This window comes from Homarus americanus, unplaced genomic scaffold, assembly GCF_018991925.1.
Source record: "Homarus americanus isolate GMGI-L3 unplaced genomic scaffold, GMGI_Hamer_2.0 scaffold4325, whole genome shotgun sequence".
NCBI lineage: Eukaryota > Metazoa > Arthropoda > Malacostraca > Decapoda > Nephropidae > Homarus > Homarus americanus.
In genome coordinates this window covers 1-16,202 of record NW_024747035.1, presented here as the reverse complement: position 1 = coordinate 16,202, position 16,202 = coordinate 1, and the positions used below count along the sequence as shown (strand labels likewise).

Genomic DNA, 16,202 nt, shown 5'->3' with positions numbered 1-16,202 from the left:
GGTAATGGAGAGTACTCTTCAACACTGCTGGTACAATCATCCAACTCTTGCTGCTGTAATCACGCTGGGAAAGTGTGTGGTTGAGGTCAAGAGGTATCTCTGATGCACGATCCGCCTTCCTCTTAATAGGACTGGTAGACAACACTTTCGTCCTAGCTGTGGAAGAACATCTATCATGTTCTTTCGAAGAGTTGGTAGACCAAGTAATCCGTCGGCTGGCAAAGTAAACTGCTGGACTATATAGAAGTCCGCCTAGAAGGGCGTACCACGTCTTGAGAATCTGAGTGGTAACGTCACCATTCCTTTGATGCTCAGCTGAGTACCTGAAACTCCTTCGAGCTTAGCGTTACTAGGCCTCCAATTGAAGTTGGGTTAAGGGAATTTACGTTGTAACTCTTGATATGATGTCAAGGGTCCGGATACTCAAAAACATTTATGGGACTGTATGTCTTTGTTTACCCCGTAACTGGACTTACAGTCTCAGATCGGTATACTCAAAACACAGATGGCATACTCAAAACACAGATGGTATACTCAAAACCAATATTTGACATCGAACTCCGTAAGTTAACGCAAGTAACTTACACCAGCTCCCGAGGTTGTGTAACACTCTCAACCCGGATGTAGTAGTGACTAATTCCCGATTGTATAGAAAATAATAATAATATATGTTGTAATAATGCTTGTTAGACTTACTTTTTTACTTTTTTTACTTTTATCCTCTTCGCCACTGATCGGCTTGTTAGCCGCTTGGGCGATCGGTCACGTCTCTTTTCATTTATATTCTTCACCAAAAGATCGGCTCGCTAGCCGCCCGGGCGATCGGTCACGTCTCTGTCACGCACTGTTGGCAAATACTGAGCATGCACCGGCTCCTGAATGTACCTGAACCCGCTCCAGTGTTGGTCAAGTCTTCTCTTGAAAGAGCTCACACTCGGTGCCGTCACAACACTCTCTGGTAGATTGTTCCAAGAGTTTACAACCCTCACTCCGAAAAAGTTTGCCCTCACGGTTTTCTGGACTTGCGGCTTCTTCAATCTTGAGCTGTGACCCCTTGTGGGGCGAGCGTCCGCCAGCTCCAAGTAAGGACACTCAACTGAGTAGTGCCCCCTGAGATGCTTATAAACCTCAACTAGGTCCCCCCTTGCCCGTCTGTAGTATAAGCTAGGCAAGTTCAGGCGCTCCAATCTCTCAGGGTAGCTGAGGTGCCGAAGTGCAGGCACCAGTTTGGTGGCCCTCCTTTGAACATTTTCAACCAACTGACAGTCCCTAGCATATCTCGGGGACCAGATGGGGTGACAGTACTCCAGATGGGGAAGCACTTCACTCCTGAAGATCGTCACGAGGGACGGACCGTCTAGATATCTGAACGACCTTCTTATAAGACCCAATAATTTATTTGCCTGATTTACCTTCTTCTCACAATGGCCCGAGAACTTCAGCTCATTGTCAACATACACACCTAGGTCCTTCTCACACACAGTCTCAACTAGTACATTTTCTTCATCCCGTTGGGACATATGATACGCCTCCTTACCGTTGGTACGCCCCAGGTGCATCCTCTTACACTTCGTGACATTGAATCTCAGCAGCCATTCCTTCGACCATTCCTGGAGCCCACAGAGGTCCTTCTGCAGCTCTTCACAGTCCGCTTGGTTCTTAATTTCCCGAAATAACTTGCCATCATCGGCAAACATTTGTATGGAGGAGTGTACAACGTCAGGCATATCATTTATGAAACAAACAAACAACAGCGGGCCCAATACACTACCCTGCGGTACCCCACTTGTTACAGGTACAGATGACGATTTCGTGCCATTAATCACCACACATTGCTTGCGGTCATGTAGAAAGTCTTCTATCCACGCTAGGACATTTCCCCGAATTCCGTACCCTTCCAGTTTGATTTTCAGCCTTTCGTGGGGTACACTGTCAAAAGCCTTGGCAAAATCTAGGTAAATATTGTCGATATTACCACCCCGTTCTAGAATATGGGTCCAAATATCCAATACCTTGAGCAATTGTGTCAAGCAAGAGCGCCCCGGCATAAAACCGTGTTGGCAATCTTTTACAAGGTTGTTTCGTAGTAGATGTTCCATCGCGGCATCTCTGATAATACTCTCAAGTACTTTACATATTATGCTGGTCAGGCTCACCGGTCTATAGTTGTTCGTGGAGTGACTATCGTCCTTCTTGAAGATAGGACTCACATAAACCACTTTCCATTCACTGGGGACCATTTGTTCATCCAGGCATTTACAAAACAGAATCTTCAGGGGCTTCAGGGACTTGTTTTATCATAGAATAAAGAAGAAAATGTTTTGTACATCAACATACTGAAATATAATATTTCACTTTGTCTTTTTCGTAACTTTTTTGTTGTATAATAAGTGTTTGTGTTTGTCTCAGTTTGGAAGAGACGCATCTTTTGTCTTCTTACACATTATAAAGTATTTCTTACCAAAACAGAAGGTTTGTATTGTTCACACTTAGGGTAAAAATATGTTTTATGACTGAGTAAACTTGCAGATAGAACTTATTAATGTTGTATAGCCGTAAATATCCCTCAGTAATGAAAGCCAAATATGAGGTCAAGTGAACATTCCTGCCAAGACTTCGCCTTGTTTTTCTAATATTCAACCAATAGCCTTAGCCTATTTTCTTATGTATATAGAGTATGATAACATGAAAGGCTATAAATTTCCATAGGCTAGCCAAAATTAAATGATATTAGGTGTAAAATATGGATTGCAATTAACTTGATTAATAGGGGCCTATATAACTGCTTTTTCAGTCTTAGGCAAATAAATGTTTAAACATGGGGCCTACTTAGTTTAGTTAGAACATGAGGATTATTTAAATAAGAAATTATACTAATAGGGTATCGGTTAGATAGATAGGTTTGGTTATGTTATGTTATGGTATGTTAGGTTAGGTATGAGAATGTGTAATGGTTTTTTGGTGAGCGTCAGGCCGTCAGTGAGACACTTTGTCTAGCAGCTACCTTAGGCCTAGTTCCAGACTTTCCTTGAACATTATCATAGGTAGAGTATTAATTTAAGAAAATTTACGGCTAATCCGATATATTTTCAGGTTTTAAATTGTTGTTTCTTGTATGAACTTGAAGACAATTCAGACCAAATGTTACCAACATTGAAAGGAAAACACCAGGGTCTAGGCTAAATGAGTAATTTAAGAGAAGTGATTTGTCATTTAGGTTAGGCAAGGCTATGCTATCAATAACCAATTTATTTGAATTTGCCCAGAATAAGGCTATCTTAGTATAGCTTATGTGTCTTGTCACAGGCCAACATTATGCAAGGGATTATTTACCTAAATTCTAGTGGGGTAAAACACCTATTACTGTGAGATCTCTGTTAGCAGGAACAATTGGTGAAGAGCACTACCGTGAATGAATGAGTGTTTTCCCGTTAACGAGACAGTTATCACAAATCAAGAAAATATCCCTCATCCCCAGAATGTTTATGGAAATGGAAAAATTTTCTCGGTAGTTCCTGCAATTGCCCATTACATCATCTTTCAAACCCAGAAATATATCCCCCATCTCCGGAATTTTCTCGGTTATCTGGGAAACTTTCCTCATAGTTTTCAGGAAAATGTGCCTCTCTGAAAGTCATTTACCTAAGCCGTAAGTTTCCTGCAAAATCATGCTTTGGGAATTAATTTTAGATAAAATTTCAATTACGGCTTTCAGAAAGTTCCGGGTTTCAAGGATTCCGGCTAACGGAGAAGGCTGCTGTTCCTACCAGAAATCAGTTTCAAATGCGAGTATGTGACAGACAAGAGGCAAGAGGATGTCTTTTAAATGCTTTTAACACACTAATTTACTTTCATAATGAACAATTTCTTTCAATTTTAAATGAATACAGAGATTTTAACACGTGCATTTTTCAGTATTTTACCCCTAAGAGCCAGGCAAAACCTTAAGGCCATAATTTTTGTTTTTCACAGGCATAACCCTTCTATTCTAGGCCTAATGATAAAACTTTGAATAAGTTAGTATCAACATAAAAACAATACTGTAACAAACTTCTAAGCCATTGCATAATTTTTTGTCCTGCAGATTGATCCTGTAACAGTTGGACCTCATTTTCCAGTTACCCTGCAATGGAACTTGTTGTAGCTTATCTGCATGATCGAGCTTTACGACGTGAACGAAGGTATCGGGACCCTTTGGATCCCATAAATATAAGCGATGAAAATCTAATTAGATATTATAGGTTTCCTCGATGTGAAATTCTAAGACTGTGTGAAGAGTTAGATCCATTTTTAAGGCGTAGAACGAGAAGATCTCATGCTGTTCCCATACACACGCAAGTGTTAGTTGCCTTAAGATTTTACGCCAGTGGAACCTTTCAACATGTACTTGGTGATACAGTTGGTCTTACCCAAGCTAGTGTCAGTAGAATTATTAGAGATGTGACCCAAATTCTCACAGAAAGGGCAAGATCTGAAATAAAGATGCCAACAGGTAATGTACAAATAGCAAGAACTGTGCAAGGTTTTGCCAGAATAAGAAACCTTCCAAGAGTCATTGGTGCAATTGATGGAACACACATACCCATAAAAGCCCCAATTGAAAATGAAGGAACATATGTAAACAGGAAGCGATACCACTCTCTCAATGTACAAGTAGTATGTAATGCCGACGGGTTGATCACAAACTACAGCACCAAGTATCCAGGTTGTACACATGACGCCTTCATCTGGGCCAACTGCTTATTGAGCTGTACATTTATTTCTTTATTTTTTAATCACTCCTGTTATTCCAGGTGACAGTGGGTACCCATTAGAGGCATTCCTCATGACACCATTTAGAAACCCCTCAACCCCTGGAGAAGTTAGGTATAACAACAGCCATACCAAAACCCGCGTAGTTGTAGAGCAAACTTTTGGTGTCCTAAAATCACGATTTCGATGCCTTCACCGTTCTGGTGGATCACTTCAATACGATCCTTCCAAATGAGCCAAAATTGTAAATGCATGTTTCCTTCTTCACAATTATTGTTTAATGAGAAGGGTACCACTTCCCCACGACATGGTCGACGATGATGGAGAGATTGACAATCCAGCTGAAGCTGTAGCAGGGACAGGCCAAGCAGTCAGAGCCAATGTAGTCCATAATTGGTTTACTTGATGAATTAAAATCAAATATCAATTCACCAATACATTTTTCCTCTATGTTTAAATAGTATTTTTTAGTGCAGTATACAGAGGTAATGCGAATAAAGCGTACATTGATTTAACTTTTATTTTCAATATACTGTACATAATAAAATAAACTTCTTTATAGAAATTAAATGGCTTTCTCTTACCTTAATAATATATGTACTATATCCTTGAACAAATTTGATTCCAATACAGTATACTTTTAATACTACTAAATACCAAAGGCACTAAAGTTTGTGAAACAAAAAATCCTTATATAAAACATATTTTAGAAATTTTAACAATAAAAAAATATTGCCACTGTTAGCATCTTAAACTACACAATTTGACATGGGTCACCACATCGTTGTGAAATAATAATACAACTACTGTTATTTGTTGCCATTTTTTAGATTTAAGAATGGAATACAGTATAATTTTCATATGTCTAGAATTACCTGCATCAATACCCGTAAATTAAAAGAAACTTATAACCCAATACTGTACTACTGTAAGTAATAAAGAAAAAAATAGAATACTCTTTGCTTGTTAAGCTATAAAATGTAACATGAGACAGCACATCCTTATGATAGAACCAATGCAACAACTTGCGCTTTGGAGACTAATGTGTGTTAAATAGCAGCGATTACAGTAGGCTGTTGGTGAATTTGCACCATTATTTCTGTTTAAACCTACTTGAATCATACTTCGCAAACTACAAACTAACAAATAAAACTCGTTGAACTGGAAATTGACTACGTCTTACAAAATAAAGGAACCTTTAAAAAATAAAAATAAGTACATGAGCCTCTTTTCAAACATATAATTTTGAGTGTGGTAGGAACTTTTACCCAAAACCTGGGTAAACATTACCCGTAGTAGCACTGCAACACATGTTATAAGTTGACAAATGTGTGTCTTTCACTTAACTTCGTGATTTTAATGAACTTATGGAGAGCTAAATATTCCTGTTACATTTTCATGACTAGTATAGGCTGCAAGTGAAAGTTACACAATTTTTTAACATGCCGTCTTCCTTCATAACAATCACTCAAAGGAAAATTTACAATAAATGTTTGATGACTTTTCAACTACGCTATTATCACATTTACCAAAAGTAAAGGACTTACCTAAGTAAACAACTACATATACACATACCATAAACACAGTATCATTGGATAGGATTTTTCGACTGCATAACTCTTGCAATGCATAGCATTGCAGATGCAATGCACTCGGTGTTAGCTACAAGCTGTAAAAAACTGTCACTCATTTGTGTTTGAACACGAAGCATCTCTCGAAGAAGATCTTCATCTTTTCGGGCAGAAGAGGTTCGTGGCCTCCTGCCACTTCTGCTGGTACTTGGCATTGGAGGTGAACCCATTTCATCAGTGGAATCACCAATTACAGTTGACCTAACAGCTGTGGCAGAAGGGGTACTAGACCTACTTCGCTGTTCCGTGGTAGCAGCAATAGGTTGACGAGTATTGCTTGAACTACATGTTTCTACCACATATGTTCCGGATGATGAAAATCCAGGAATGTTTGTAGGTGCTGAAGTTTCAGGTTCTAAATGCACAATGGGTACTGTGATATCATGTTCCTGTATATCCTCATTCAGAATGCAGGTTATAAAATCATCTTTCTCTTGAACGGGCCGAAACATAAATTCCTCTCGGAAACAACTACCGGTAGCTGTAAACCTAGCTCCTGAGGGTCCGGGGGTTGGTTCTCTTTCTTCTTCTGGAAAGAAATGTAGTATAATAGGTTGATTGAAGTCTATGTTAAGAGTAAAATTAAAATATTACACTGTATTTCCAAATATACAAAAGCTTTTAGGAAAAATAATGGTTTGAAAAATAGTGTTGACCATCTAAATATATTTGTTTAAAATATTTTTAAATCTAAATATCAACTAGGCGTTAAATTTCTTATATTTGCACTTCTCAATTTTGTCCATTAACATACGAGTTATAACAACATTTAATATATAACTTAGGGAAGCAATAAACAAGCTAGAAATGAAACCAACTTACTAGTGTTGTTATTTTTCAAAATTATATAAAAAATCAGTATACTGTACAGTATTTCCAAATCAAGATGTGAAAAAATGTCTCCAAAAGTTTTTTTAAATAAAAACAAGGACAGAAAAGAACAAAATATATCAGGGGGTTGGAAAAATATTTTGACTGAATTACCATTAATAGGTTCTTCACTTTCAAAATCCCCTGGAATCCCATGTATAGAGGCTGGATCTAATAGTTGAAGAATTGCTTCTTCAATTGCAGTGTATGTAATTTCAATTTGGGGGCCGCCACCTTGAAGAGAAAATATAAATAATAACTGTCTTACTGTGAGCTGTGGTTACATACACTATACGCTAACTATGTTATATTTGGCAGAAATCATAGTTACAAAGGAATCTACTGAAATAGTTCCAACATTATAACCTAACCTATCATTGTAGCTGTAGCCACAAAAATTCTCCTTTATCTATGTCAAAAGTTAATTAGATTTAAGGTAACAAACAATAAATGGTAAAATAAGTCAAAAAAAATAGTCGCAGCCAGAAATTTTCAACCTGTATTAGTTGCAAACTCATAAGCCTAACAAAGTAAAATTTACATATTAATGTATACCAAATATGAATATAAATCTATTGATGAATGAAAATTAACGACATAAAAAAAGGAATTCTATGGCAACTTATACATTATGACCTTCATTACCGTCGGAAATAACGTAATTATTAATATGTAGTTTATAACAGTAACCAAACCTACCTAACCTAGCTTCCTTTACCAACGGGAGGCCTCCGCCGCCCTGCCACACAAACTCATATTAACTATCTCTGCTGTTCCACGTCAGTTGCGACACAATGACAAGTGTGTCTTAAAATTGTGTAATCTATATGATAGGTATAATAAGAAAATCCAAAAGTTGTGGGGAAATTATTAACAGTAGTACAGACTTGCCTGACTACCGGGTGGGAAGATATTGGAAGCATAATGTGTACTCTAATGGTAGACCCTGCTGCCATATGGCATCACGAAAATTAGGAGCAAGTCTAAGGTTGCTGATCTGACTAAATGTGTCATTTACACACAATTGCAGGGTCGCAATTGTTTCTCGTAATATCGACAACACAACATACATACTGTATATTGATTCTCACTTTTTGTGTTTTCATTTCGGTATTTATGGTTATTTATTATTAATATTATTATTAATAAAGAGGTATTTTTATTAATAGTACTAAAGAATTATTATTACAGGCCCCGACGTGGGTCAGTGACTGTGCCTGGGTTGGTTAATCCACGTAAAAAGAAAAAAAAATTTAGGTTGAACGGTAAAGTTTTTACTATTTACTCACACGGAAAACTTCGAAGAACGATGTTTCTTTTAATGAATGTGCTCATATAAGGAAAATATGTGTATTCATTCACGATGGAGAGCCACCACACTACTTACTTCCTTGAGTTTACAAACACGTAAAATCGTACCAAGCCTCAGAAAAACCATAGTTAAGTTTGTTTCATATTATCAATCAATAACCACGCTAACAATATTATGACTTACCTGTTCCACCAGCATATTTCTTATCTTGTGCTGCTTTTTTCTTAACGCTAACACGAAGATCAGAAAACTTCCGCCGAATTTCAGTAACATTGCGGGTGACTCTACCAACAGCATTCACCGCATTTAACACTTCACCCCAGGCATGGTTTTTGAGTTGAAGTGTACATCTACTTGAGTCCAACTTCCCTAAAATCATTTCTTTTCGTTTGGCTACCTCAGTCACAAGAGCGTATACTTCAGCCTCACTGAAATTAGGTCGTCTCTTCTTGGCTGGTGGTCCTTCCATGTTTACACAATAATATTACGTGCGTCGCTCTCAGATGATTTCTCCTTCTCTTGTGATTGGTTGATGATTTTGTTAACTGAGCGTTGATTGGCCAACTAGCATCTGCACTGACATCTACCGTCCGACAAGAGAACTTAATTTACAGGGTAAACACTAGAGTTACGAGAACTTATGGTAGTCTTACGGAACCATAATTAAATTTTGAGTATGCTAAATTTATGGTACTGTAAGGCTTCCGCAATATATGGTACTGTATCATGCTGAAAAACGTAACTTATGAGGTGTTTTGAGTATCTGGCCCAAGGCCAATACATTAGCGCAAGCACCTGTGTCTATATCAAGAGCCAATCTGGTATTATCCACTCTCACCGGCACTGACAACACTTCAACTTTGCTTAGCGCCGCTACTAGCGACGCCGCTATAGAAGTGCTGTGAGGAGAGGCGTGAATTACCCTATTTATCCCTCTCCTTGGTGTGGTATGCGTTTGTCTTCCCCCGACGACTTGTCCTGGGGACGTTTCTGCTTGCGCCTATACGACACCTCTGTTTCTCTAATGTCCACACCCCTAGCCTTTATTAGCACATCGCACTCATGTGAAGTATGAGATGTCGATTTGTGAAGAGCGCACCATTTGCGCGCTTTCAGGTTAAGAGGAGGTGCTGGTCTGGCTGCCTCACTGTATGACCTTGAGAATGGCCTTGCACCGGGTGTGTCCTTAAATTTTGCACTATTACCTCGGAGCTGAAAATAATCTTCCATTACGTGGCCACGTTTATTACAGTGTGCGCATCGTAAAGATGTTTTTTGTTTATAAGTCAGGCGGGGAGGTGCAATCGGAGCTAAGTGTGTCTCATGAGGAGTCTGGGAGGGAGACATGTGCGCCATCTGAGGCATCTGGGGTTGCACTATAGACGTCAAGGGTTGCGGTGACGTCACTGAGGGCTGTGCCATTAAGGAATTTGCCATTAAAGGGCCCGTAGCCTGGGGACAGAGCTTATTTGCGTACTCCACCATATCCAGGGGTGGTTCATACTGTACTTCTTGTGCCCGGCTATATAGAGGACGACGGACGGAAAGCAGAAAACTTATTAGCTCTATCAACGTTTCCACATTGTCCGCTGACATATTACCCTGATCGTCGTACCAATCTGAGGTCCGGAATGTCGCTTGCATGTCCTGGCAAATCTCGCCTGCGATGTCGACAGCGTCGACAGGCGTTTCATTGTGTATCCCTGGCGTACAACGATCCATCCATCTGAAGATCCATTGAAGCTGGCCCAGCTGTGACCTACCCCCAAAGATTCCAATTAACGTTCGCTTAAATTTCTCATAATCAAGGCTCTGCAAACCAAAAGCATTTAAACGACTACCGGCATAAGAACCCTGCGTAATGTGGGAACGAACATATGCCTTTTTGTCTTCGTCAGTCGTTATTTGACCAGTGCGCATGTTATCTTCACATGCACGAATGAAATGTGCGACCCTAAAATCATCTTGACCCGTAAAATTTCGTACATAGTCTCCACGCTGCATGATATTAATAATATTATCAGGTTTAGGTGTGGTAGTAGTACTGGCGTGAGGGTTAGAAGAAGTCATTGTAGTGTTAGTATTAAGCAAGTTAGTATTCTTAATCCTAACAGAAGGCTGGGTTAATAAGGTTGTTACTGATTTAGAAAGAGACACACTATCACCTGTAACAGGGGTAACTGTTTTTGTATACTTAGGTGAAGTACTATATTGATTACCAGATCGTAAAGTACGGCGGTTTAAGTCGTCAAATGATTCCTCAATTACTTTCTCACTACTTCCTACCGAATCGTCTAACTGTGTTCCCGACTCAAAGTCAATGTCAGTCTGTGCTTGATCATCGACGAGTTGGTTATAAGCAAACAGCTGCGCTAGGTGTGCAATGTCATCAACACTAGATATGTGAAACTTAGAAAATTATCTATTAGTCTCTTGTGGGTCAATGAATAATTAACAGTTAAAGCAGATTACTTGCCTCTCATTTACAAGATAAATGAATATGAATTGTAGTTAATAATTAAACTATCAATAAGGAAACAGAGATCTAAACCACTGTAAATTATAGAATTTCAATACATTAATTTTACATTCGACACTTTATCATTGAAATAATCCTATCTGACGAACCTATAGGTGTGAAGATATCTCTCGAACGTGTTCATGTGTGTATAATTATGTAATTTAAATACCTATTTATACAGGGTGTTACGTCTGTATAGAAAATGTGATCCTTCAAGCCGAGTTCCAAGTCGAGTCTTGTGTGGAGGGTGGGCCGGGCCTCTTCCTGGTGATGCGCGCGCTGCTCTTGGTTTCCTTGGCAACGAAGAGACGCTTCTACCTTGGCGAGAGATGAACCCACTTCAAACTAGGGGAGGTTCTCCACAGTCGATCAGAAACTGCTGATGATTGGTTATCACTCTGTTCGTTGCTAGGTCGCTAGCGAAACTGCCGTGTGCCAAGTCTTCACAGTCTACGTATATATAGAGATCTGTATGATGACACCGGAACTTCGTAATTAACGCTGGCGACACAACAAAACTGTTCAGCTACTTGTGAAATATCAATTGTTAGTCCAAGTTATGAAACCTTTCTTCAACACTGCAACACTGTATCATGAAAATGCTGAGTGGGGTCTACTTCAACCAGCACAAACTGGATATTCACCAACAGGCTGTAATATATGTATATTACGAATTTTGCACGTTTCGTATGTGACAGAGATAAGGAGCACTCACTAAATATCGTCTCGATACGGGATATAGTTTTAAACACTCGGATTATGTAACGCGTCACTGTTGTGTGTTTTTTGTTTTTCCCAAAAACACAGACGGTTTGATACGACTACCAGTTTAAGAATCCGTACACACCGCTTGCCACCTATATGAATCGGCTCTTTTGTACAATTAACCAGGCCGTTCACATATATTTATTATTTGGGTTTAAGTAACGAAACCCAAACTGTAGTTCCTTGTTTTATTATAAAAGGATTGTATCTATAATTCCTGAGTGTAGATCGACCGTAAGTTCCACTGTATATGAGTGAATGAGAAAGGGACGCCATTTATGTATTATAAACGTTAGGTCACGTCCTTACGATATAACTTTTTGTGAGTGACTACTCGAGTAAGGGCCTCGCTGTGCGGGGCTTACAGATATGCTGACGATGGGTCTCTACCTCCTGGGAGAGTTGCCCTCTCACGTGTACAAGTCATGTCTGACTCATAGACAGTGGAAAGTTACAGGGTGGTGAATCTGAATATAATATCAGATGTATTGACCCATTTATATAATATGTTCTGTTGATGAGACAGGGGCCCATTACACTCCCCTCCCTCCCTCTCCCTACCATTCTTGGAACAAGGTCGTTGCCGGCCCTGCCACACAGTCACCACCACCTCCTGCCCACCCGGACCCCAGCTTTCCTTCGCCAGCACCACCACCACATCTTTCTCACCTGAACCCTCACCGTCCCTCTCCGTTGCTACCACCACCACATGCCCAGTCGGGCCCTCGGCAATCCTCGCTGCCACCTCCAGCTCTTGCACAAGTACACCAAGTTGGTTCTATGGAAACAATCACTCTCTGTCTGGATTGCCACTCCAAACAAATCAACCTTGTCTCTGCCCAACTCGACTTGTTTGTGGAAACAATTGCGACATTACAGAGGCAACAACAACTCATTCTGGACACCCTGACCCAACAGGGGCGCACTTTGCAAGCCCTGACGACCCGCCTCCTTCCATCTCCCGAGATGGAGGATCCATCCCTCGCTCTCCCACTCCCCCCTCTCCACTTTTCTCAACAGAATTTGGTACCTCCTCTGGAGCCCCGTCTAGTCCCACCGACTCATCTCACACCGGAGGCCGTTTCCTCCTCTTCTTACAATGGAACATCCAGGGACTTAGACCTCGCCGGACAGACCTCGCCCAGTTTGTGCTCTCCCATCAAGTAGATGTTGCTCTACTTCAGGAAACCATCACAGACGATGATACTCCACTCCGCCTCTCTGGCTATACTGTTTACACCCTGCCTCGGTACTGTGGGCAAAGCTCGTGGCCTCCTCACCCTTGTGTGTAACACCATTCCATCTGTTCGTCTCCCTTCACCTGACTCACATGGATCCCCGTCTGAATTATTTTCTGTCTCCCTTACTCTTGGTGACCGGACCCTTCGTGTAGTCAATGTTCATTTCAGGAGTGATTCTCTGGACCCCCAGGTTCTTCACTACCTCCATGATGGGGTTCCCACTATTGTTCTTGGCGACTTTAATGCCCGCCATCCCACTCTTACTCCGTATCATCCCACGCCATGTACTCTTAACGAATCACATAACTCACAGTTTCTTAATGGGGATAATGATGTTCGCTTTCTTTGTCCTGACGATCCTACTCATCTCCCCCATAGTTTCCTTGATGTTGGCTTACTTTTGAACAGTCATACCTCCTTTCATCCTACCGTCTGCACCGAGTCTGCTCTGTATAGTGACCATCTTGCCGTTACTACCCATCTCAGGCTCTCCTTCTCTGCCCCGACATCAGCTCTTTATCGATCCCCTCGCCTTCGTCTCACACAAGATGCTGTTCCTTCCTTTACCCAATACCTTTCTACCTGGGCGGATTCCTATTTTGTCCCCCAGTCCCTTGACTCTTACAGCGCTGATTTTGTTGATGCCGTGTATGACTCTGTCAATCGCGCTACCGCTCCACGCCCTCCCCGTCACCCCAGAAGTGCGACCAACTACTGGTATCGTATACCTGCCATGAGACATCTCCGTCAGCTAACCCGTGATCTCCACTCTGCCATACGGAGGTCTCGCTCTCCAGAGGACTGGGAAGACTTAAAAAATTGATGCTCTTCTGCAACTCAGGAGCGCCGTCGGATTCGTGAGGCGGACTGGCTATCCTTCACGGGGTCTTTATCATTCCAGTCGTCACCCTCTTATGTATGGAATCGGATTAATGCTATACGGGGTACTCGTCGAAGGCCTCCTCCCCACTCTGACCCCGCCTCCCTTGACTGCTCGTTAATGGAGGACTGGGCACGAGCTTCCTCCTTTGAGGCACTTCCAGATCCAATGCAGGAGGCATTGCAGGCTCGCTTCGATGCGTCTGAGCCTGTTGTTCGTGCTGCTCTTACCTCCCCTGCCCCCACTGATCATCCCATCACACAGTTCGAGCTTGACAGTGCTCGTCGCATTAGAAAAGACATCTCTCCTGGGGATGATCAGATAACCTACTCCGTCCTCAACGCCTGTACTAATATTACTAATGGCCCCTTGCTTGCTCTCTACAATATGTCTTATGAACATGGGGTTCTCCCGTCTAACTGGAAAAATGCCACTATTATCCCCATCCCTAAGCCGGGAGATCCTGTGAAATATCGACCCATTAGTCTTACCTCCTGTGTTTGCAAGACGATGGAGAGGATACTCCATCGTCGCCTTCTTCACACCATAGGCGGCTTCTACAATTCCCTCAATGGTTTCATACAACATCGCAGCACAGAACACTCCATTTTTTCCTTTTATTGCCATCAGACTGCCCGCGTCTCCTTCTTCCTTGATATCAAGGGAGCCTTTGATACGGCTCAGCCTGCCCTCATTTTAGCTGAACTTGTACAGTTAGGGGTTAAAGGGAGACTTCTTCAATGGATCGCCTCTTACCTCACTGGATGTCACGCCCGGGTTCACGTTGAAGGCTCTATATCTCCTGTTCAAGAAATGAACCTCGGCACCCCTCAAGGTGGAGTCCTGAGTCCCACTATGTTTAACACTCTCATGAACTCCATTGCATCTCTCCCGTGGCCGACAGAAGTTGTCCACTCAGGATATGCTGACGATGTCCTCCTCCAAGCCCCTGACTACCTCAGCATGCAGGAAGCCCTTGATCTGGTCTCCAGAGAGTGTGATTCACTTGGTTTCCTTCTTTCAATTGCGAAAACAGAAGCCATGTGGCACGGTCGTGTTGTACCTCCACCCCTTCTCTTATCAGGAACGCCCTTGGACTGGGTTAATGAGACAAAATACCTGGGTGTGTATGTAACTCGCACACGTTGTCAGATCCCTGAAGTCCGCTATCTTCGAGACATATGCTTTCGGCGTCTCGCTCCCCTCTCTACCATGTGCAGGGGTTCCCTTGGTGCCACCACCCCTGTACTTCTCACCATGTACAAGTCCTTTGTCCATTCCTGTGTTGACTACGCCGCCCCTGCCCTCGTCAACATTAGTCTGACTGCTGTCAACCGTCTCGAAGTTATCCAGAGGAAAGCTGCTCGTATCATCCTTGGGGCTCCTCAGTGTACACGCTCTACTTCTCTATAACCCGAACCTGGTCTTTTCCCCTTACAGGATCGTGTCCAGGAGTTTTACCTAAAAACTGCCGTTTCTATTCTATGGGATCCTTGGGGTAATTATGTCCAAGCCAACTTGACTCCTGCTATCTGAGGCCGACCTCCATCTAGAAGACAGTGGCGAAGGTCACTCATCCGAGCCCCCAGGAATACGACCTCCTGCCTGATATTGTTGTCACCCCTGCTGTTGGTTCGTCTCCTTCTCCCTGGCTGGATTTTCAACCTGAAGTGATTGCCCTCGGTGGACCGCTCCCGAAATCCCAAGTGAACCCTGTTATTCTCTGCAAATACCACCTCTCCAGGATCGCCCACTGGTCCCCATGTAGGGTTGTCCTCTATAGGTGGGGCCGGGGCTGGTGTCTACATCTCCCGTCCTGATGCCCCTGAGCCTATCAAACTGTCTCCTGATGCCCCTGAGCCTATCAAACTGTCTCTCAGAGTTTCTGACGGGCATCCTCCACTCACGTTGAACTAATAGTCCTCGTTGCTGCCCTTCTCGCTGAGGAAAAAGCAGATGGTTTCTGCCCCTTGCTTGTCTGCTGTGATCCCAGGTCTGCTCTCGACGGCATCACATTTGGATCAGGGGAAAATAAGGACCTCATCCTCCGAATACGAGGGTTAACATCCACACTTCAGGATGCAGGCCTCCTGTGACATTCCTATGGATACCCAGTCATGTCTGTATCTTGGGGAATGAGGCAGCAGATGGCCTTGCCAAGACTGGCTGCAACAAGGCCACACCTGACTACGTTGTTCCTCGAACACTTTTACAGCTTAGGCCCAAATTC

The 16,202-nt window shown here is 42.2% G+C and overlaps 1 protein-coding gene across 2 annotated transcripts; it reads right to left on the bottom strand.

The window, feature by feature from the left end:
• Positions 1-5,496: 5,496 nt before the first annotated feature.
• Positions 5,497-9,060, bottom strand: LOC121879463 (nuclear apoptosis-inducing factor 1-like). 2 transcript variants are annotated; one of them, XM_042386111.1, is made up of 3 exons: positions 8,749-9,060; positions 7,368-7,487; positions 5,497-6,912 (listed from the first exon to the last, which is right to left on the bottom strand). In XM_042386111.1, exons 1-3 carry the CDS (start codon positions 9,032-9,034, stop codon positions 6,341-6,343), a joined length of 978 nt encoding a protein of 325 aa, XP_042242045.1. In that variant the 5' UTR covers positions 9,035-9,060; the 3' UTR covers positions 5,497-6,340. The 2 variants fall into 2 exon arrangements, with proteins under 2 accessions (XP_042242045.1, XP_042242046.1); XM_042386112.1 differs by lacking the exon at positions 7,368-7,487.
• Positions 9,061-16,202: the final 7,142 nt, after the last annotated feature.